The 23766-nt window shown below is 36.2% G+C and overlaps 3 protein-coding genes across 3 annotated transcripts in view; 2 read left to right on the top strand and 1 right to left on the bottom strand.

Annotated features, from left to right (window-relative positions):
• Positions 1-1026: 1026 nt before the first annotated feature.
• On the bottom strand, positions 1027-4564 carry LOC123530881 (uncharacterized; the record flags this gene model as incomplete). The annotated part of the gene is made up of 2 exons (XM_053535533.1): positions 3956-4564; positions 1027-1532 (listed from the first exon to the last, which is right to left on the bottom strand). Coding segments are annotated over exons 1-2 (867 nt in total), but the record flags the coding sequence as incomplete, so codon positions are not given.
• LOC128554275 (uncharacterized) lies at positions 4480-6497 on the top strand. The gene is made up of 2 exons (XM_053535532.1): positions 4480-4487; positions 4658-6497. The coding sequence occupies exons 1-2, from the start codon at positions 4480-4482 to the stop codon at positions 6495-6497; spliced, it is 1848 nt and encodes a 615-aa protein (XP_053391507.1).
• Positions 6498-17380: 10883 nt separating this feature from the next.
• Positions 17381-23766, top strand: part of LOC128554274 (uncharacterized) — a 34285-nt gene continuing 27899 nt past the window's right edge. Inside the window, exons 1-5 of the mRNA XM_053535531.1 lie at positions 17381-17419; positions 17965-18571; positions 21753-21911; positions 22191-22442; positions 22602-22692. Coding sequence (XP_053391506.1) covers positions 18017-18571; positions 21753-21911; positions 22191-22442; positions 22602-22692 — 1057 coding nt within the window. The 5' untranslated portion in view covers positions 17381-17419; positions 17965-18016. The remainder of the gene's footprint in view (positions 17420-17964; positions 18572-21752; positions 21912-22190; positions 22443-22601; positions 22693-23766) is intronic.

The following is a 23766-nucleotide window of genomic DNA, read 5'->3' as shown; positions in this document are numbered from 1 at the left end:
TTCACAATGTCTGCCTTTCCAGAAGAGAGGACCAGCTGCCGCCCTAACCTGTTTAATCTGAGTAGTTTTTTCTCAATGGTTTTAAGATTTGTAGCCCCCCTCCATGTGCGCCTAGGTAATATATCTACCCATATAAGTGTTGCTTCAGGGAAGGCTTCACGTAAATAGGTTATTTCCTCACGTATGATAATTTTGATTTGTACGGTGGTAGACGACGTAATGTCGTTCCCCCCTAAATGTAAAATAATAATAGACGGGGGAGAAGAAAACAGAACCTTTGCTTCTATTTGGTTTCTCAATTCGCTCCGGTGAAGGCCTATCACACCTAGCCACTCTACCGTCAGTCCATTGAGACGAAGGTGTTCTTTTCCCGTCTCCCTCGCTCGGACACCAGCCCAGTAGGGGATTGAGTCCCCAAGGACCCATACATCTATACAGTGAAAATCAACATTATTTCAGTAAATAAGTCGACATATACATGTAACTATGTTGTCCATTGTTTCTCTATAACGTTCGCGCCAGTGAGCTATTTTTAGAAATCTTTTCTTTATTTAGACAGGAAAGTTTAATTGCGAATATATAAATTAACACAATTGGAAGACCATCGACCCAGCCTCATAATTGTCTCTGATGGTATGCCCTGTGTTGCTAGATCAGTAGCCCTACCAATTCTAAAGCTGTGTGTTTTATAACGGGATCCGTCGCACATACCAGATCCTATAATACATTTATCTAATACAGCTACAAATTGTGACATTGTGACAAATCTGCCGTCACGATGAATGAATAGCGGACCTCCTACAGTGGGTCTGACTTTTAGAAATTCTGATAGCGCTCGGACTGGGCATGTGATGCCTGTGTCCGTTGGCAGTTTTAATGTGATCTGATTTCCTGTTTGATTAGTTTTAGTAAAATAAAGATGAATGATTACATACTTTGTTTCAATTAATGTTACATCCGACCGCTGAATAACTCTTTGTGTATACGTTTTAGAAGTGGGAACGAGTTCGCTCACCCGAAACAAACCAAAATAAGCTGTAGTAAATAAAGCAAGAAATAATTTGGTTCGTAATCAGTATAGCATATTGTCGGTAAAACATTACCCACAGTAATCAATTTGTCTTTAGTCAAGGGGGCCCTATTGTCCCGTGTAGGGCGATTTCTACGACATCCTTCTAATAATTTACTTATTATGAAAACACTCAGTAAATCATAAAAACCGTGAAGTTTATGAAAATAATTTAAACCAGCCACGTATGTAGAAATCGTCTTGGGTGACTGCCCCTTTTCAAAAGAATATGCTATGAATAAAACAACGTCTTGTACAGGTGCAGGCCATTGAGAGCGTAAATGATATACACTTCTAAACTTTTCGAAGGCATTGATGGCATTACTATATGTTAAATGTGAATTTGGTGCTATAGCCGTCTGTAACAGTGTTCGAGCTCTAGATCGAAGACACTCCATAGGAATTCCGGAACCGGATGGGGTTCCCAGTCCGCATTTGGGGCTAGTTTTCTGAATCTGGTTGTCTGAAATCGAGATATTGAATCACAGATATCATTACATCGGCCTGGAAGATGGGCAGCTTTAATAAGGATGTTTAACCTCATACACTGTAAAGTTTAAAGTCTGACCAGGCGCATGACTAATTCGGACTTAGATGAAAGTTTATTAAGTATACTGAAAACCGCCATATTGTCACAGTGGAATTTGATTTCCTTATTAACCAGCTCTGGTCCCCAAATAAAAACTGCTACAGAATTGGGAATAATTCTAACAGTGTAATATCTGAAGTAAACCCCCGTGCATGCCATGACTCGGGCCATTTCGCTTGAGACCAGTGACCCTGAAAATATATGCAGAAGCCCAAATTTTCTGCCCCTGCACTATCTGTGAACAGTTGTACATTCTCATTTGTGACGCAATATCGGTCATGGAAGACTGAAACGCCATTGTAGTTATTCAAAAATAACAACCACATTGACCAATCTAATCTTATTTCTTTTTTAACTCTTATGTGTTGATATGGTTTTGTAAGACCGCAGGTTGAATTTATCAAGCGGCGACAAAACGGGCGTCCCACTACTATCACCCTGCAGCAAAAATTCAGTGATCCAATCAAAGACTGGACTTTTTTAAGTGTCGATTTCGGATGGGCCAATAATTCTTTGATTTTCTGAACAACTTCCGCTAATTTCGAGGCTGGAATTCGTACGACCATTTTATTAGAATCTAGTTCAAGACCTAAAAACACTAAGACTTCCGTGGTCCTTCAGTCTTTTCGGTCGCCAGCGGGACACCTAGATCTGACATGGTGTTTTCAAATATACTAAGGGCCTGACTGCATGACTCCAAATTTCTATCCCCGTCCAGAAAATCGTCAAGATAATGTATTAATTTTGCCGACGTCAATTTTGATTTTATACCAAATTCCAAAAACCTAGAGAACCTTTCAAAAGTAATGCAGCTAATTGAAGCGCCAAACGGTAATGCTTTGTCAAAATAATAATTTCCATCAAAAGAAAAACCAAGAAGTTCGAAGTCTGCTGGCTTTATAGGAATCAGGCGGTATGCGCTCTTAATGTCTGCTTTAAATAATTTACAGTTACGTCCTAAATCTTGAACCATTTTAACTGCCTGATCAAAACTCGTGTACTGAACCGTGCAAATAGCTGGATCAATAAAATCATTGACCGACTGTCCTGGCGGGTATGACAAATGGTGTATCATTCTAAACTCACCAGGAGTCTTTTTGGGGACTAAACCTATTGGTGAAACAATAAGATTTGGTAGAGGGCGCTCTTTAAAAGGGCCGGCGACTCGGCCTGCTTTCATTTCCTTATTTATTTGCTGACGTATCAACTCAGGGTTTAAATCAGTAGAGCGGAGATTATTAGAATCCCGGGCAGCACGCGGTCCTCTGTATTGAACGGGAAACCCAAACAAAAACCCGTTAAGTAAGAATTCCGCCTCTTTTTTATCATAAAATTTTAAATAGCGTTTAAGAACTGAAATGTTAATTGGTGATTTCGCCATATCCATAAATTCTGTGCGAGATGAAATTTTGGGGGATTCATTGTTTAAACTGACCTCTACCTCGTCCACGACCCCCAAACCCTGGTCGAGAAAATCTGCAAGGAGGACCGAAGTGAAAGTGGCCCTTGACCGTTTGATGCATTTTTTCTAGTACAGTAAATTTCAGGGTGAGGACCCGAACATTTAGAACATGCGTGAGAGAATTTACAACTCGGCCACGTGCATCTGCCGATGTTGAATTCATTACAGGTGTACCTGTACGTATTTGACTGATTCCCAAGCGCTGGTTTAACCTGAATACAGCGCCACCAAAGATCATTATTAATTTTCGACCATGACATAGGGGAGATGGCCTGACGTAGACGGAACTGCTCGTCATATGACTTCCAAGCTAGACCACCCTGACGTAATGCACAGTCTCGTATGTTATACATGTAATGAAGCAGTTCGTAAATTCTATCTGAATGATTGGAGAGGTAAACCGAAGCGTAAATAATAAAGGCATTGGTCCATTTTTCTATGCACTGAATCTGTTCTCTGCATTCTTTTTGTGCCGACTCAATGTGTCCGTCACTATTAAGTTTAAACACTGAACCCTTGCAAAACTCAGACAGCTCAACGGCTCCTTTTAGAAGTAAAGCTAAATTTATATATATGTATTCCCCACGACAAATTTTTTGTTTAAGAGAAGCGGGCACGTGTGCCGCTAAGTCATCGTCGGCCAAGCGTAATATGGGTAATGTGTTTGTGGTACCTGAAGTTTCAGTAAAATTAGAATTCAAATTCACACCACACCCCGCAAGATTACTAGCAGTATTCTGTGTACTAGTACTCATACTCGGCCTATCATTTGGAACAATTTGAGCATCTTGAATTATTTGTTCAAAGTCAATAAAATTACCAAAATTAGACCTACCAGAGTTCGACTGCCTGACTCTGTCATCCAAAGCGTCCTCCTCTAATGTCTCATGTGTCCGCTTCTGGCCACGGCCTGTACTCCGTCTGTCCCCCTGGGCTCTGGGGCTTCCCTCAAGCGCCTCCTGTCGTTGTGGTTCTTCCTGCTGTGGTGCGGCTGGCTCCTGCACCTGCGGCCCCTGTATACGAGGGTTCCGGCGTTCCTGCCGTTGTGGTGCGGCTGGCTCCAGCACCTGTGGCCCCTGTCCACGTAGATTCCGGCGTTCGTGCCGCTGCGGTACGGCTGGCTCCTGCACCTGCGGCCTCCTATTTCTAAGCACCCTTGGGGGTGTAGCTTCCCGCCTACGACGTCCGCGTGGCATTTTACTATCTCAAAATTCGTACGTCAAAGTTAGTGTGTAGCTAGCAAAAGGGAAGGAGAACACGAGTTTTCCTGTTTTTATATGCACTGTAGGCAGTGGTACCAATACGTTCAGTAGGAACCAGCCGTGCTCATTCAGGTATAACTAAACCCGTATAATAGTAATGAATAGGTAAAGCAGACGACTGAAACGCAGACGACAATATTGAGAAAAAATAAATGAAATTATTTTAATTCTAAATTAATTTGTATTATTTCATATATAATTTTTAATGTGGTAAATTAGTTATGCAATACTGAACTATTATATACTAGTATTTCTGTATGTACACATGTTGTAAGTTACGCTGTGTTTTTATGCGGAGATTTTAATAGTCGATGTGGTGATGAACCTGATTTTATTGAGGGTATAGATGAAATACCAATGAGAAATGTAGTAGATTTTACTTCTAATGAGTATAGTGATATTTTTATAGATTTTTTAATTAGCTCAAATTTTTGTATATTAAACGGAAGAAATCATATTGGAAATGATTTTACGTGTATAAGACCTCAGGGCGCCTCTGTTGTTGACTATTGCTTGGTCAGTCATACTGATTTGCATTTATTTACAGACTTTAATGTATTACGGGTATCTGATCTGTTGCAACAGGCCAATGTTCAACAGCCAACTAGTGTCCCTGATCATTCTATCTTAATTTGGAATATTTCTCATAACTTTAGCAATGAACTAGAAGTTCAGTCGTCTGTTAAACCAGTTGAACAAGTAAAGTTTTTTACAGACAAAATACCGGGTGACTTCATGCATGATGATAATGTTGTAAGTGATTTAATTCAGTCTGTAAATGAACTTGAACAAAGTTTTCGTTCACAACAATGTATTGACAAGGCATATAAGAAACTTTGTATTGGTATTAAGACTGATATGATACAAAAAATACGCCATAAGACAGTTGTGTATGATAGTTCAGTATCAAATAAGAAAAGAAGGGTTGGAAAACAATGGTGGTCTGACGAGTTGACTGAATTATGGAATAAAGTATGTGCATCAGAGAAAAAATGGTTAGGTTGCAATATTCCTAATACCAAAAAACGTTTGAAGGTTGAATATACTGTCTGTAGAAAGATTTTTAGTAGAGCTGTACAAAAAGCTAAGAGAAGTTATTGGTTTAGATTACAAGAAGATATGTTATGCAATGTAGAAAATGATCAGGGTAAGTTTTGGAAGTCTATTGGGAAAGTTGGAGTTGCTTATGATAAAGAAAAAAATATTCCACTTGAAATTGTAAATGAAGATGGGTCATATGATCGCAACCCTGATCATGTTTTGCAGCACTGGAAAAAATGTTTTGAATCCTTGCATGCTGTTTTACCACCTACAAATAATAGTGTTGAAAATTTTGATATAAATAGTATAAATTATGGGTCCGATGATACGGACAGGTCAGACTTAAACAGTAATATATCGATTCTTGAGGTTGATAGGGCAGTCTCCAAGGCTGGAAAAAACAAAGCCTGTGGTATAGATGGTATTCCGTATGAAATGTATAAAAATAGGGTGGCTATTACAGTTCTACATAGACTTTTCAATGTGTGTTTTGAAACTGGTAAAATTCCTACCGACTGGGGGAAAGGTATGATAAACCCTATACCAAAATCAGGTTCTACAGATCCTAGAGATCCTATGGCATATAGGGGAATAACTCTAGCCCCAGCAATGTATAAGTTATACTGTTCGGTGTTAAATGATAGACTGTGTAAATGGTTAGAAAACAACGATTTATTATGTGATGAACAGAACGGCTTCAGAAAAGAGAGGGGAACAATAGATCAAGTGTCAACTTTAACATCTATTATTGAGTCTCGGCTTAAAAGTAAATCTGCCACGTTTGTAGCTTATATAGATTTTAAAAAAGCATACGACACAATTGACCGCTCTCTTTTATGGAGACGTTTGGTTCATATGGGAGTCAGTAATCGGATGCTAAAAGCTGTCGTCTCTATTTATGATAATGTTAAGTCATGTATTAAGCTAAATGGTTATGTGTCTGAATGGTTTGACGTTAAAATAGGTCTCCGTCAAGGTTGTATTTTATCGCCTGTGCTGTTTAACTGTTTTATAAATGACCTAGCTGTACAAATTAATGCTTCAGGTCGTGGAATTGACATTGGAGAAAATTAAAAGCTGTCAATTTTAATGTATGCTGATGATATAGTGTTACTTGCTGAAGATGAGACTAGTCTTCAAACTATGCTCAATATTTTAGGTCAGTGGTGTAAAGACAATCATATGAATGTAAATTTGTCTAAAAGTAATGTTATGCATTTTATAACACAGTCTGTGCCTAGGTCACAATATATTTTCAGATATAATGATAATGCAATTGAATACACAGATAAATATACATATCTGGGGATAACCTTAAATGAATATTTGGATTATAAGATAACAGCCAAGTTTGTGTCACAGGCAGCTGGCAGAGCTTTGGGACTCCTTATTGCAAAGAGTATTGGGGGAATGCCTTATAAAGTTTATACCAAATTATATGACTCACTGGTCTGGCCAGTAATCGCATATGGCGCCTCAATATGGGGTACAAAAAGGTTTTCCTGTATCGATGCAGTACAGAATAGGGCTATGCGCTTCTTTCTGGGGACAGGAAGGTATACGCCAAACTCTGCTGTTGCTGGTGACATGGGCTGGGACTGTACATTTGCCAAACAATTAAAGTGTGTTATTAACGTATGGTGTAGATTGTCAAGTATGAATGATAATAGAACAAATAAGCTTGTTTTTAATTATTGTCAGAGAATCTCTGGCAGGAATTGTAAAAATTGGAATTTTAATGTTGTAGAACTTCTCAGAAAATATCAATGTGCAGAATATATTGGTGTTGAAAATGTACATTTACATAAAAAAGCATTATTAGATAAAGTTTAAAAACATGTCATGAATGAATATTTAGATTATTGGATAGAGTCCCTTCATACATTAAGTAGTACAAGTGGTACAGGTTCTAACAAACTAAGGACCTATAGGAATTTTAAATTTGTGTATGACACTGAAGAATATGTTAAAGTTTTAATTAATGTCATATAAGCACAGATCAGCGTTAGCAAAATTTCGTTGTGGTGTAGCGCCTATCAGATTGGAGACTGGACGTTATGAAAGACTTTCGGTAAATGATAGGATATGTCCAGTTTGTAGTAATAGCGTAGAAAATGAGATACATGTAATATTACACTGTCCAGCATATGATATTATCAGAAGTGAACTTTTTGAAAAAAGCGACAGAGATTTGTAATCGCTTTACTAATTTGTCAGACGAGCATAAGTTAAATTTTATCTTTTTTTAAATACTGATATTGTTAAAACTGCTGCAAAATCCTGCTACCTTATATTAGAAGCTAGAACACAACTCCTATATTATAGTTAACAAAACAAAGTGCATTCATGATCTTTACTTTTTGAATGGGATATATTTGAATATTTGGCAGATTGAGGTTGTATTGTAAGGGAGATAAATAAGATTGGTATAATACTCCATTCAAGTAGTAAGATAGTTTCTTTTTTCTTTTTTATGTTTTATGGGGCGTTTTCAGTTTATTGTAAGTAAACAAGTATAGACTATATTAGCTTCTACTTGATATGAAACATTATTGTTTCAAAGCTAATTGTGTATATAGAGACTGTTCCTCCTTTCTCTCTCTCTTCAAGCTTGAATGTATGAAACATTTTGGTATTATTTAATTCAAGTGTTTCAAATATTCAAGTTGTGATGTCTCTGGACAGCCGGTGATATATTAAGATTGACTGTCCAAGAAAGTAGAGCTATTGTACTTGCCCCAATTATAGGAGCTTTAAAGGTTTTATTTTAGATATTCATGGAGCTGCAGTGTGGTTATCTATTACTGAAAAGTTAACTTTATCATTTTTTGTTGTTATCAGGGGAAATAAATCACCCGTAACTTCTTCATTTGAATTATGAAAGTTAATTCCCTTGTCTCAGTCATAATTTATACTAACGAAATCTACAGATTCTCCTTTTTTCTTTTGATTGGTAACCTCACTGTGTAATATATCTACAGTATTGCAGATAATGTAGTCATATTTGGAAATTTAAGTGTATATAGTTTGAGAGGATGGTGCTAATCAGTTTATGCCTGATCTGATCAGGGGTAATAATTGATATTTTACATCCAGTCTTTAAGCTGTGCATTTTTGTGCCAGTTTTGCTAATCACTTTTATGTAAATTTCTTATGGCAGTTTTTAGGCTTGCTCGGGTTAGATAGTTAAGTCAGGATTAGCACCATCAGCTCAAGTTTTTAAACTTAATTACTAGAGCAAATTGTATTTCATAGTTTTACTAATTATGTGAATATTGATAGTCTCTTATAATTCTGCTGAAGAATGGTCTTGCAAATTTTTTATAGTGTATAAACTATGTTTGTTTTTATGACTGTATAATGTATGCAAGAATGAGACTTTAATAAAGAATATATATACTTATACAATATGCTAAACTATTATATATTTCCGTACTGAGTACATGGCATGCTGTAAGTTAATTATATAATTTGTCCTTAATTACACATGATATCAATAAGTTATTCAATACTATAATGTCAATCAAGCAATTTTATGTTGGCCTTGTTATTTGTCCAAGGGTGGTCGTAAAAGCGTGACAAATGCTTTTCGATTTTCATCGTAAAAAGTAGTAAAAACAGCAAATTCTTATGTGTTTCCGTAACACAAAGTTTGTCAGTAATTAAGTTTTAAAGCCTTCTTAAGAAATATAGCAATTATTTCAAGATATCTAAAAAAAATATTTATTTTTTTTGTTGTCGAACGATCTGGAGGCATGCCGCTTTAAAGTGATATAAGTGCTAGGTTATCTAAGGTCCAGAAAATATGATCCAAACAACTACATTGTAGTGTTATCCGGAGTTACGATCGTGTTTATTTTCAAAGCGTTTCTGTGTATATGATCAATAGATTGTATTTAAAAAGTCAATTTATTTAAAATTAGAAATTCAAAAGGATTTAAAATTCTTTAATGTGGGGTAACCGACAAACTATCTGGGCATCCGCTTGTGCCTGAAATATTGTATGGACGGATATACGGGGTCTTCCTCTGCCGTTAGGCCTGGAAAGTCGCCGTATGATCTTAATTGTGTCAACGTAACCAAAACCAAATACACAAAAAATACTTAGAAAGCCAGTTCTCTGTTAATTCTATGACATGGATTTGTTATTCTACACTTAATACGCGCACTTAACTCGTTGTGTCTTTTTCTCTTTTTTTTTTCAGTCTTTAGTTTGATGTGAATTACAGTGTAGCAACCGGCACTGTTTGTCAAAGAACTAGAGTAGCGTATAATTTAACATCATATTAGTAGTCCTTAATTTAAAAAAAAAACGAACACAGAAAGCACTTATCTAGAAGTAGACATGTTGGGACCATTATTATATATAGAAAATAAATAATCACTGTTTTCCAGGTTTTAGAAGAGGACAATTCTCTGTATCGCACTTGTTTATGGCAAACACGAAGTCGTTTGATAGTTTTTTATGAATGAATACTTTTTTAAATTTATCTGCATGATAGCTTTATGTTACATGTATCAAAGTGGCAGTTGATAATTTGAAAATTCATTTAATTTGCGAAAAATACCTCGTTAATGACTTTGACGAAAAGTTTGTTAAAATTCAAAATATTAAGGTACTGGTTCAGGGCCATCCGTGGGCGAGTGGTAAGGTCTCTGACTTCGAATCGGAGTGTGAGCAAGCCATTCAATTAACAGGCTTACGGAAGATACGTGATTCTACCCAGGTGCTCGCCCAAGATGAAAAAATACAAGTAGGGGCATCTGGGGTCTTTCTATACAGTCACAAGCTTGTAAAAAATCGCATTATAATCTACATTGTGTCGGTACGACTCTACACCCCAAAACAAAAACAAAAAAGCAACAAATGAGCCGCGCCATGAGAAAACCAACATAGTGGCTTTGCGACCAGCATGGATCCAGACCAGACTGCGCGGATGCATTCTGTTCGCTAATGGTTTCTCTCATTACAACAGGCTTTGAAAGCGAACAGCAAGGATCCTGAACTCTGTTATACACATTTATTCAATTGACTCCATGATTCCAAAAAAGGTCAGAAGATATAACTACACTGAATTTTAGTATGGGAATACAATTACAGCTTCAAAGACGTTTGGGAGCATAAAAAGCAACTAAACAAAGTAGTAGCAGATTTGGTTCGGATGAGTCTGTTCATGACTTTTAATGAAATGTGCAACCCGCCATGGCTAGCACCGGCTAGTCATACTAAAACATATATTATACATCCATGTCCAGTTAAGTTTAATCGCAAGCGATGTAAAAGGTACAAAGTCATTACTACATCTAACATATACTGTATCTTACTAATATCGTATTCTCCCTTTCGATAGGGCAATGCATAGACAATGCTCATTTTGTTGTGTTTTTGTTTGTTTTGTTGTTGTTGTTGTTGTTATTTTTGTTTGTTTGTTTTTTGTTTTTTTATCCAGCAGCTATTAATGAGAGAGACCCATATAGATATTACTGATTTTTCATCACTGCAACAAAGCTCTCAATTGTATGTGTCAAAATAATATACTTCCCTTTATTATGTCATTTACTCTGTATGAAATGGTTTATTTCCGAATATACATTTGGCATTTACTCTCTATGTATGCATTCATATACGAGTAGCCTACAATGGACCCTTGTTGAACTCTAACATACGCCCCGCCCGAGGATCGAACTCACGACCCTGAGATCCGTAGACCAACGCTCTACCGGGCGAGCTGTCCCTGGTTGAACTCTGGTTGAACTCTAATAGACTGAAATGCAGTACACTGTAGATCTACATCAAAGACTTTATACATTACAATATTTTTCACATTTTTGACAAAAATATCATCTAACATGTTCAGGTAATAACCGAGTATAAACTGGTACGAAAAACTTAACCCAGATTTCTATGTCAAAAAGGGCCATAATTCAGTCAAACTCCTTGATGGAGTTATGTGCTCTTGCCTATGACTGGACATGGTGATGGTAAACAAGTGCTGAAAGTTTCAAAGCTTTATCTAAAAAGACTTTGTCAAAATATGAACTGGTACGAAAAACTTAACCATGATTTCTAAGTCAAAAGGGGCCATAATTCAGCCAAAATCCCTGATGGAGTCATGTGCTCTTGCCTATAACTGGCCATGGTGATGGTAAACAAGTGTTGAAAGTTTCAAAGTTTTATCTCAAAAGACTTTGTCAAAATGTGGAATGGTACGAAAAACTTAACCAAGGTGAGACGCCGACACCCACGCCGACGCCGACACCGACGCCGACGCCGTGGGGAGTAGGATAGCTCTACTTATTCTTCGAATAGTCGAGCTAAAAATGACAAATCCCAGAGATAAGCATTTATATAGCGCGATTCCAGAGCCTTCTATTTTGAGTGACCCTGATATGAAGCATATTTTGAAGTCAGAACTAGTAAGAATTATAAACATCTCATAAAATTTATTGGATTAAGAATATGTTCCCGCTGGAAGAGTAAAGTACTAGCTCGTATATATTTTAAACATATTTATTTTGGAAATTACATTACAATTACATTTCACAATTAGGAACATATTACAAGTACTAAATGGATGTGAACGTAAGAAAACTTATAGAGTGAAAGCGTACTTTATATCTATTTATTATACATCGTATGTACAAACTATCAACTTTATTTTCAGAATTCCTTGCCAGCAAGAATGAAAGGTCTCGTTTTATACAATGAGCCACCATTTTTTGATGCAATCTTTGCATTGTTATCAAATCTAGTGAAACAGAAAACAAAAGATGGTGTAAGTACAACTTGTTTATTACTACTTACTATACTCGCCTAGCGGAAAGGGAAGACCACTCCGAAGGAATATTGTTACACCTGTTTGTTTTCTGTTTGTAAAATAAAGCATGCTGTTATTGCCTGGTTTACCTTGCTTCTTTTTTTCATTTGTCCGTTAAGATGATTAAAATGAATAGTACGCTTGAAATACAATGGTACCTGTTGAAATATGAATGCTACCAAAAATTTCCAAATCAGCATGACCGTCATACTTATTTTCATCCATTGCCACTAGACCCTTTCACATATCCAATATCTCAGACGAAACATACCCTATGATAAAAAATAATCATGAAAACTCTATTACAACCAACAAGTTGCTTAGTATAAAATGTCTCATAAGCGCATTGTTTAGGAAATATGTTGACCCACAGTTTGCATGTGCGGAATGAATTCTTTTGCAAGTCTCGCATTCTGCAATATTCTTACTTAAAGGACAAAATCACATGTACTTTGTTCTATGTTTATATGTAAGACAAAAAAGGGAAAATTACACTGGAAATCTGTATTAACACAGTGTAGTTTCAAAAGCAAGAACACACAGTTATAGAAGGGTTCGTTATCTCACTAGTGAATTACATGTAATTTGGAACTGTCAAGTCTTTTCAGCATACACCTATGCTTCATTTTACAGTTTTTTCAATTTTTGGAGAAAAGTAGTTTAAACTGTTCTTTTGAGTATGACTGTGCACCACATCATCACTTCTTTCTAAGACAGTTAGAACAAGCGCTTAATACGGACCGACATGAACCAAAGGTAACGTATTCCATTTGATTATTACGGATCGTTTGTTGCCTAATTCTTAAACTAAACGGAAAACAATTTCAAATACATGTGAGTAGTCTTTACGTCAGTTGGGTCGACATTCAACGAAATGGACAAAATTGTATGTGGACAGACACTAAATGGAATAGTCCATATGAACAAATAGAGTATAAGGTCACGGCCATTCCTCCAAGACATATTCTTGAATCCTTTCACAAGTTAGTAGTAAGTTGTTAACTAGTGTCCTGTATATAATAAAGGTATAACTGTTGAAAAAATATGTTAAAGTTTTTATCAATTCTTATTAGGTGTCAAATGCAAACCAACAGTAAGGTTACATTGTTAACTAGTTTCGTGTATCTAATAAAGGTATTTATATAAATGTTGAGAGAATATGTTAAAGTTTTTTATAAAATCTTACTAGGTGTCAAAATGTGTACGCAAACCAACATGTAAATATCTAAACTCAATAAAATGGTAACATACACGTAGATCTGTATTTTGTTTCTTTTTTATTCTTCTATTCATGTTTGTAAATTAGAAAAATAGCTCTAATTATGAAAGTTATCTACAAAAAATCTACAAAAGAAAGGTGTGATTTGAATATGATGTTGATAATGTGTCGGAGACTGTCCGTCTCTGTATCAAATTGAATATTTTCTCTGACCGAGTCTAAATCGATTTGACAGCATTCATTTTAGCGCCTACAGCCTGTGAAAAACGGAGTAGGATGATAAGAGAATGATTTATTCATTCGTATTAATGCCATGTCTGTCTATTTGTTGTATTTCAGGTGTCTGTTATACTTCCTGGTAGAAAATAAACAAGGTTAAAGCAAAATAAAGAATTGATTTTTAATCAAAGTACTGAAAGTACAGAAAGGCTGGCTACCACAAAACACTGAATGAAAACTGTGCCGGAAAGATGTTTGCAAAATCTTAGATATTATGGGTTTTCCATATTAAACTAAGGCGAGCATAGGGTATTTAACTTGTGCATCCAAGTTAAAGTTCAATCGAGAAACCTAGTTTATCGGACGTAAACATGGGTCCAAGAGAGTAAACTATAGTTTAAGCCCGTTATACTGTGTGCTCGCTCAAAAATTTATGTTAGTATTCGATAATCATATTTTTTTGAAAAAGAATGTAATTCTTGGATAATTTGATTGCCGAGAACCATTGTATACGGACGTGGACCTATGTTTACGACAATGAACTTAGTTTATGAACGTGAACGTACGTTTAACTTCGAAAAACGTGGTTTCTCGAACAAAACTATGGTTTTTGGTCATTATCCTATGTTCACCAGTGTTAACCTATGTTTACGGTTGTAAACCCATGTTCACGGTCGTAAACCTATGTTCTCGATCGTTAACATATGTTCACGTTCGTAAGCTATGGTTTACACCCGAGAACCCTGGTATACTCCCGTAAACGTAGGTTCACGCCCGTGAACTTAAAATAACGGCCGAAATTCAAAGTTCAGTTGAAAAACCTAGTTGAAACCTGGGTTCACGGGCGTGTTTTCGCCCGAAAATATGGGTAAGTATTAGAAAAACCTGCTTTTACGTTCGAAAACCCTTGTTATCTGTAATTGTTAATTCTACTTTTTTACCGTAAACCTGGGTTAACGCTATTATTGGACAATTGGCGTGCCATAACCGTTTATATATGTTTCTTACAAAGCGATAATAAACATTGAGGGACATAATATCAGATAAAATATAAAGGTAACAAACACAACATCTATATTTCGATCTGCAATCTCCCCACCCAACACACACATTATGTGTGAATGTATGAACATTGATCAAATGGGGCGATTTTCTTGTCGGTATGGGGGAAATTTTGGGCTCGAACCCCGCTATAAACCGGACTGTAAATGATTATTGTCTAGTCAGGTTGCTTCCTTAATACGATGGTTAGGAAAATTGGCGTACCCGTAATAATGTATTTTTGAAGAGTATTCAATTCCTACCATGAGGTTACTTTAACTAATTTTTCAGGAGGGCGTAGGTTCAAACCCTACTAGGACCAAACATTGTTCATTATTTTTCTTTTTTCGAGTAAGATAAACTGTTGTTTTTTAAGACATATTATCATTGATCTCTCGTACAAAAGCGGAAATGTTTTATTTGATTAGCCATTTCTTAGTCATTTCTTGCTGTTTAAAATGAATTTGACCTGAAGAGTGAATGTTTAGACATCTTTGAAAAATACTTAATTACGTTTGTAAAAGTTCTTGAATTTGCATTTATTTTTACAAAGTTTGGATTAAATGTAGGTAGGTTGGTTTTACTTCTGCCCTATGGTTCTTTATGAATGCATAGAGCAAGGCCATAATTTTCAAAAGTTGGAGCTTAATTTCTTTCCGATTAAATCCTTTTACTCGAGGCTCCCCAGAAAAATTGTCGCCAATTTTATTTTGTGTTTTATAATTGTTACGCAATATTTTGAGGTTTCATTTAGAAAAATATTTGGTAAAATGAATTCTCTTTGATCGTTTTGCACAACGGCTATCACTTTGAAATTTGTCTTTGTTTCAGCTGGAGGAAAAAAATACATAACTTATACAAAATTTACAAATAAAAAACAAACAAACAACAACGACACGGTAAAAGTCATTTAAAGATGAATCACAGTGCGAAATATGTTAACTTCAGGATTGTATCAAGTTAGTGCAATTGTTACACATTACTAATACGGGTCCACTATCTTAATATAACCTGAAAAAAAGTTGGAAACGTGTGTTTAAACAACACTCGCTACATCTACACTCCCACCCTTAAAGTAAATTGGTGACAAAGCGCTTTTTACATTATATCTTTCAGTATTCGTCAGAATGTTTAAAACGAATTTAGTGTAAAAATAGCCTAAAAACAGGTATAATGTGGTCATTTGTTTCTTATCAAGTGACTGTGGCAATCACGCAGCGATAACGTCCCTTAGTACCTATAACAAATGATCTGAAAGAATAGATTCTTAAAACTTAAGCCCTAAATATAAGACCTGACATAACTCATATCACTATTAGTTCATTTTAATTGATATTTCATATTTCTTATTATCCACGTTATGTCAGGTCGTCGAATAATGCGCAGTATAATTCATATCGACGATTGTTTCTAGGAACCAGCGTTTGTTTACTTAGCTCCTTATAGACCGAGGTCATAATCTATAACGAAGCGGTAAACGTTGAGTTAGTTCCATTCATACAGACATTTCATTCATGGAGGCGAATTAATTTACCATCATTATGTAATATTTTCTAATGTTATCTTTCAAGTGTTTACCGTTAGAAAAATAAAACATTATTATAACATGTTTGCGCAAGTAGATCTATTGAAACAGGTAAGTTTAACAATCTTTATACAACTCTATCGCAAAACCGATTAACGTGGCGGACTATTTGAATTGCGCATGAAATTATATTTTGTGTTGTCAGTCTCAGCACCTGCTGAACTTTACAGAAACTCGATATATGGTTATAATAGTCTGGCGAATATCGCCAGCCTAAAAATCACGCGATTTGTACTGTTAACGTTCTGCATTGAGATAAAGAGCAGAAGTGTGTCATGTAACAAAGAAAGGCAATTCATAACAAATGAGATGTTTCTTATTCGGCAATTTAAAAGCTATTTGCAGTCTTAAATTGATTTTAAGATTGAAAAGACCGTCAAAATCGTCCGACTCTCGATCGCGTCCGACTTAAGATCATATTATCCTAATTCATTTTCAAACTTAATATAGTAACTAGATTAAGTACGTTGCATGTACTGCAGGTTTATCTGATATACATAGGCAAAACAAATATTAACATGTTTCAAAACAGATATTTACCAATTAAGTATCACTGCACAAAGAGAAAATATCTATTTACATATTTGAGATGAAAATTAACTCCATTATGTTTTCACGCTAAATACAAAGCTAGTACTATATTCGAATATAGAAACCGGACTATATTGTCAGTATTGATTATGCCCAATGCAAATCAAAAATCATTATAATATTTGCTTTAAGATCTCTCACATGTTATGAAATCATATCTCCTCCTATTTTTATTCTGAAGGATGTAAGATATTACAGGATCAAAGAAGTACGTAGGGTTTAAGCGTCAACAGGAAATCTGTCAAAAAGAGAATTTCGTTGTTAGGTTAAAATGCATAAAAATGCTAAGTACTAGTTCCAGTACTAACTGAAATAAATTTGGATTGATTACTAACTTGCAATATCTTACTTTTATTGTGTATTGTTCCCATTTTATATAACAGTGAAATATCATTTGTATTTTATTGAATATTCAAATGAAGACATCGCAAACTTGTTTAAAACTTATTTTGGCCTACCTCAAATAGATAACGATTGTGCGCATGTCAGTAACTATAGTGAGATGAATCACTAACATGGAGAGGTAAACATTTAGATAAACTTTTAATCCATTTAACAGCATTAGAGCACGACACTATTTTACAATTTTATTTTAATATATATTCAGATGCATGAATTATTCATTCTCTTCTGGTATATTAAACTTTATAAGCTGATCATGGATAATGTATTAAACAATTTCTTTTATCTGTCAAAACATTAACATGAAAGCCAGAAACATGTTTTGACAGGTCAATTAAATAATACAATACATTCAGTACAATTTGTATCACAAGTATATGGCGAATGCTTAAACTTCAAAAATGCGGAACAAGAAACGATTTTAACAATTAAGGCTTTACACTGAACTTGTTTAACCAAATATAGATTCGGGAAATTGCGACTAATAAATCACTTTTTAAGCGCTTATTTCGCCATACTTTCGTTTTCATCTTCTACAATGTTTCTTCATTTAAGCTGAATTTACCGTGTACTCATACACAAGTTTACGTACATGTATACTGAAAATCAACATAAAATCAAAATCTGTAAATAATCAGAACATTTAAAGTTTTCTTTAATGTTAAGAGAAATTCATCGAAAACGAAAGTTGGATAACTGGAAGTAAAATATCTGTGAAATGAGTCACCAAGAAGAGTTGGAGAATATGAAATACAGAAACTGGGTGAGAGGTGTACTGGCGTTTAAATATTTTAAAGAAGGTATAAAAGGATTTGCGGATGATGTGGTTGAAAAAGAACACAGGAGAATTAATCAGGATGTCATATCCGGCCGCAGCTGTAACCAATGCAGCATTAGAAACCTGCGACCATTGCATACGTGTACAAAAGATCATACCGGCAGAAACAAGTGTCACTGGGGTCAGAACAACTGTAACTGTCTGCAAACAAAGAAACAGCGATGTCCTGATAAAGTATGCGACGTTATTATGGAAGAAATTCTGACAAATCACGCATCGACACCGCCTTCACCAAACTGGAAAAATACAGATATACAGAAATGGTGTTCAGCGCCTTGGGAGATCGCGAAATGTTTCATCAATGCACCAGGATATTCTGACAAGTCTAGGGCAGACGATATTGACATTTCAGGGTTACTTCATGTTTTCATCAACAATATCAGCTACAAAACACACTTGTCCGACAACATAAACAAGGGCGATATATTTCAAAAGGTTCGTATCGTGAATTCATTTTTCTTTTTAATAGATACGAGTACTTGTGTGAATGAGGGCTGTTGAAATTTTCAAAGCTTTGACCATAGTTTCTTGCGTTCTGTTCTCCCGATGCATGCTTTTTACCATGTCATAGATGTCAAATCCTAAATATGACTATAACCTTAGTTTCAAAGCTTAATGACTTTTGGCCTATAGCCTAATAATAACTTGAGTTTTACAGCATAGTCATGACTTCAATTACTTGATTACTTTAATCATGATTTTGGTGTTACAGTTACATAATAACTTTAGTTCCACAGTCTGATCATAAGTATAGTATTATATCTTGAACATGATTAGTCTGTCGTCTCATGAGGATTGTAGTTTCACAACCTGATCATGACTAGATTCACTGCCTAGTTATGCGTTAATGACACATTCTGATTAAAGATTTAGTGTAACAGCTTAAACAAGTCTTTAAGCCTCATAGTCGGTTCGTAGCCTGATCATGTCTCACGCCTCATAGTCCGTTCATAGTCTGATCGTGTCTTAAGCCTCATAGTCCGTTCATAGCCTGGTCGTGTCTTAAACCTCATAGTCAATTCATGACCTGATCATGGCTTAAGCCTTATAATTTGTTCATAGTCTGATCGTGTCTTAAGCCTCATACTCGGTTCATAACCTGATTGTGTCTTAAGCCTCATAGTCGGTTCGTAGCCTGATCGTGTCTTAAGTGTCATAGTCTGTTCATAGCCTGATAGTGTCTGAAGTGTCATAGTCCGTTCATAGCCTGATCGTGTCTTAAACCTCAAAGTCCGATCATAGCCTGATCTTGTCTTAAGCCTCATAGTCGGTTCACAGTCTGATCGTATCTTAAGCCTCATAGTCCGTTTACAGTCCTATCGTGTCTTAAGCCTCATAGTCCATTCATAGCCTAATCGTGTCTTACGCCTCATAGTCCATTCATAGTCGGTTCGTGTTTTAAGCCTCATAGTCGGTTCATACCCTGATCGTGTCCTAAGCCTCCTAGTTCGTTCATAGCATGATCGTGTCTAAAGCCTCTTAGTCCGTTCATAGCCTGATCGTGTCTTAATTACTCATAGTGCGTTCATAGTCTGATCATGTCTTAAGCCTAATAATGTATTTGACATGTAAAAATTTGTTGTACATGTTATGTGTATGTTGCTTAAAAAATAATAAAATATTGTTTAAACTAAGCCTAATAGTCGGTTTATAGCCTGATCGTGTTTTAAGTCTCATACTCGGTTCATAACCTGATCGTGTCTTAAGCCTCATAGTAGGTTCGTAGCCTGATCGTGTCTTAGGTGTCATTGTCCGTTCATATTCTGACCATGTTTTAGCCTCATACTCGGTTCATAACCTGACCGTGTCTTAAGCCTCATAGTCGGTTCATAGCCTGATCGTGTCTTAAGTGTCATAGTCCGTTCATAGCCTAATCGTGTCTTAAGCCACACAGTCCGTTCATAGCCTGATCATGTCTTAAGCCTCGTAGTCCGTTCATGTTCTGGTCATGTCTTTAACCTCATAGTCCGCTCATAGTCAGATCGTGACTTAAGCCTCATAATCCGTTCATAGGGCATAGGCTGGCCGTGTCTTAAGCCTCATAATCCGTTCATAGGACATAGGCTGACCGTGTCTTAAGCCTCATAGTCCGTTCATAGCCTGATCGTGTCTTAAGCCTCATAGTCCGTTCATAGGGCATATCCTGACGTGTCTTAAGCCTCATAGTCCGTTCATAGGGCATAGGCTGACCGTGTCTTAAGCCTCATAATCCGTTCATAGGGCATAGGCTGACCGTGTCTTAAGCCTCATAGTCCGTTCATAGCCTGATCGTGTCTGTAGTGGTATAGTCGGTTCGTAGTCTGATCGTGTCTTAGTCCGTTTATAGTCCGATCATATCTTAAGTGTCAAAATCCGTTCATAACAATATTATGTCTTAAGTCTCAAATTCCGTTCATAGCCTACTAACGGAATTAGGTTTCATAGCCTTTTTGAACCGTAATTTTCAGAACAACACGCAGAACTCACTTTTCCGGGACGCCGACTCAAGGTCAAGGTCACAGTACAGGGTCATAGGATTTCGTGCCTTCTCAAAAAGTCCCATACCAGTTGAAGGATTTTCTTCAAACTTTGGTCAAATGCTCAAATCATCAAAACTACATGTTCCATGTTCTAGGCACACTGGTACAAGGTCAAGGTCACCATTGAAGGAAGCATTGAAATTTCCTTTCCGTTCCGTATGCCCTAGCCAACTGAAGATTTTTCATGAAACTTGGCTCAGATTATCACCTCATTGTGACAACATGCAGAACCATTGTTAAATTCAGACCATGGAACCTGACATTAACAACAGTAAATTGTTCGGTGATAATATTAGCCGGTAAGGGACATTGTATTGCATGGCAATACTCCATTCACTTGTGTATGACTATGTAAATGGTCACTATCACAGGAATCACTCAATACGTAAAGAGTTTGTTGTAACAGAGTTTTCATACTTCGCCGGACAAATAGATTTACAAGTATTTTAAGGAACACTACACTTAAGGTCAAGGGCACAAGGTAATGGCGGTAAAAATCTAGGTCAAAGTTCAGCTAAGATTCGTTGATGAGTATCTTTAAATTTTACGGTATGATTTTAGTGCTTTATTTATTCAAAGGTCAAGCTCTACATGCTACAAATAATTACATACCCACTGTTTGTGTGTATGTGGTGGGGGTGGGGATGTGGTAAGGGCGTCACTTTCATAAACACATCTTGGACTACTCAAACAGCTATGGTGAAAAAGAGCGGCCCCAGCAAGAGATGATTGGAATTCGTACGAATTCCTCACACATGTATGACTTATTTGTGAAAATTTCGTTGGTATTAAGAGGTCGTTAACAAATGCGGCTCGAAAATTTAACAATACCTAATTGTGACATATTCGTACGGATTGTTTGTGACGAAAATTACGGTTTAACATAGCCTGATCAAGACTTCCATTTTAAAGCCCGATCCTGTCGTGTATATTCCTGCCTGATCATGATTTGTACCGCGACTGTTCCTTTCGATCTATAAATAACATAACTTTGTCATTTCATTTATTAGCAATAATAGTTTAACTAGCTATCCACTATTGTCCGCTTTGTTGTATCTTGTTTGTAACAAGACCATAATGACGTTTTGATTCTTCAGATTCTACAAAGAAGAAATGAATTATTTCATTCACCGACCACGGAAATGGAAGACACCGAGTTGAAGGCATGTATAGGTGATATCATTAAAATTCTGAAGAATGAAAAAGAACTGAAAGCAAGACAGGATGCTAAATCAGCAGTCGTAAAACTTAAACAGGTATGGTGTTTGAAACTATTGTATTACATGATTTTATGACATAAAGAAAATGATAATCTTAGACCTGTTTCCAGTTGTATCACTTACATTTAAAACCAATCTGGAATTTTCTTTTTAAGCAGCCGGGCTTATAGTGATTGTTCGAATTGTTGCATATAATCTCAGACGTATCCAGTTTATAAGCTTCACATTCAGTTGGTCGGGAATCCGATATTGCAGCTATTTTTTCTTGACAACCTTTAAAAACTTCCGTAATAACCAATATAATTCTACTGTCAGTTAAAGCAAGAGAACTTTATCATCACCACACACCACGAGGTCGATGTTTGCAGAGAAGCTCTTACATCCATTACCAACGAAGCAGAAGAACTGAAACAAACGATTCAAAATACAAAAGAAAAAATTGCTAAGAAACAAGCAGAAGCTATTGAAGCAGTAGGTGATGAGACAAAAAAAATTCTGCGAGACAATTTGGGAGAATCTGACAATCAGAATGAGAAACTATATGAAAGAGTTGGACGTCTTGAACGGGTAATTGGTTTTATTTTATGTAATATAATGTTCTATACGGAATATGTTAAATACATGCCATTAATTAGTTCCATTTGATTAGTTTTATCACAACAAATGCACTATGTTACAATTTAGTGGTTTACTTCTAGAAATCGCCACGTTGTCATTGTATTTCAGCGGCTTACAAAACTGGAGGGTAGAGTAGACAATCTGGAAACAATACGTCAAAATCGTAAGAAACAGTTAGACTGCGTTAAAAGAAAACAAGGTAATTATGAAAACTACATGTAGGGAAAGGTGTAAGATTTTTGACAAATATGTAATATTACCCATTTCCGTTCCGTGTTTGTTAATGAATATGAATTAAAAGCCATGCATAGGCGTACCGTATCCAGCTTACATTTATACTATCATAATAAAATTATATCATTCGCACAAAACTATGGTATTAGATTATTTTGTGACAATCGGTCACAGTTTGCTCTGTAAAAAGTCGAAAAGAGAATTTTCTTTGTTGAAATGATTTACAGGATGGGCTACTTGTTCTGCCCCCGAAGGTTTGCTGAAAATCGCACTGACCATCCGTGAGTCCGTTCGTCCGGGCTGTAACTCTTCCACATATAAAGGAATTTTCAAATCGCATGAAATAAATGTTCACCATGTCGAGGCGACATGTCATGCGCAAGACTCAGACCCCTAGCTCCAAGGTCAAAATCACACTTAGAGGTCAAAGGTTATCATGGTCTGTTTCGTGTCCGGTCCATAACTCTGCCATCCATGAAGGGATTTTCAAATGACTTAGCATAAATATTTACTATAATGAGACGACGTGTTCTACATAATATCCAGACCTCTAGGTCCAAGGTCAAGGTCACACTTAGAAGTCAAAGTTAACAGGGTCTGTTTTATATCCGGTCCATAACACTGCCATTGATCAAAGGATTTTGAAATTACTTGGCATAAATGTTCCTCATAATGAGACGACCTGTCATGCGCAAGATCCAGACCCCTAGCTCTAAGGTCAGGGTCACGCTTTGAGGTTAAAGGGTAATATTGTCTGTTTCTTGTACAGTCCATAACTCTGCCAATGATTAATTTAAGGGATTTTCAAATTACTTGGCATAGATGTTCCATGTAATGAGATGAGATGTCATGCAAAAGAACCAGACCCCTAGCTCCCAGGTCAAGGTCACACTGAGAAGTCAAAGGTTTTTTTCTTGTCTGGTTTATAACTCTGCCATTTATCAGGGGATTTGAAAATAATTTGAAACAAAATTTAATGTTAACCATATTGAGAATGTATGTCACGCTTATGACCCGGGTCTCTTAGGTCAAAGTAAAG

Source organism: Mercenaria mercenaria, unplaced genomic scaffold (genome assembly GCF_021730395.1).
Source record: "Mercenaria mercenaria strain notata unplaced genomic scaffold, MADL_Memer_1 contig_4894, whole genome shotgun sequence".
Taxonomy (NCBI): domain Eukaryota; kingdom Metazoa; phylum Mollusca; class Bivalvia; order Venerida; family Veneridae; genus Mercenaria; species Mercenaria mercenaria.
Note: the sequence above shows the minus strand (reverse complement) of the source record. Positions and strands in the feature narration are given on the sequence as shown.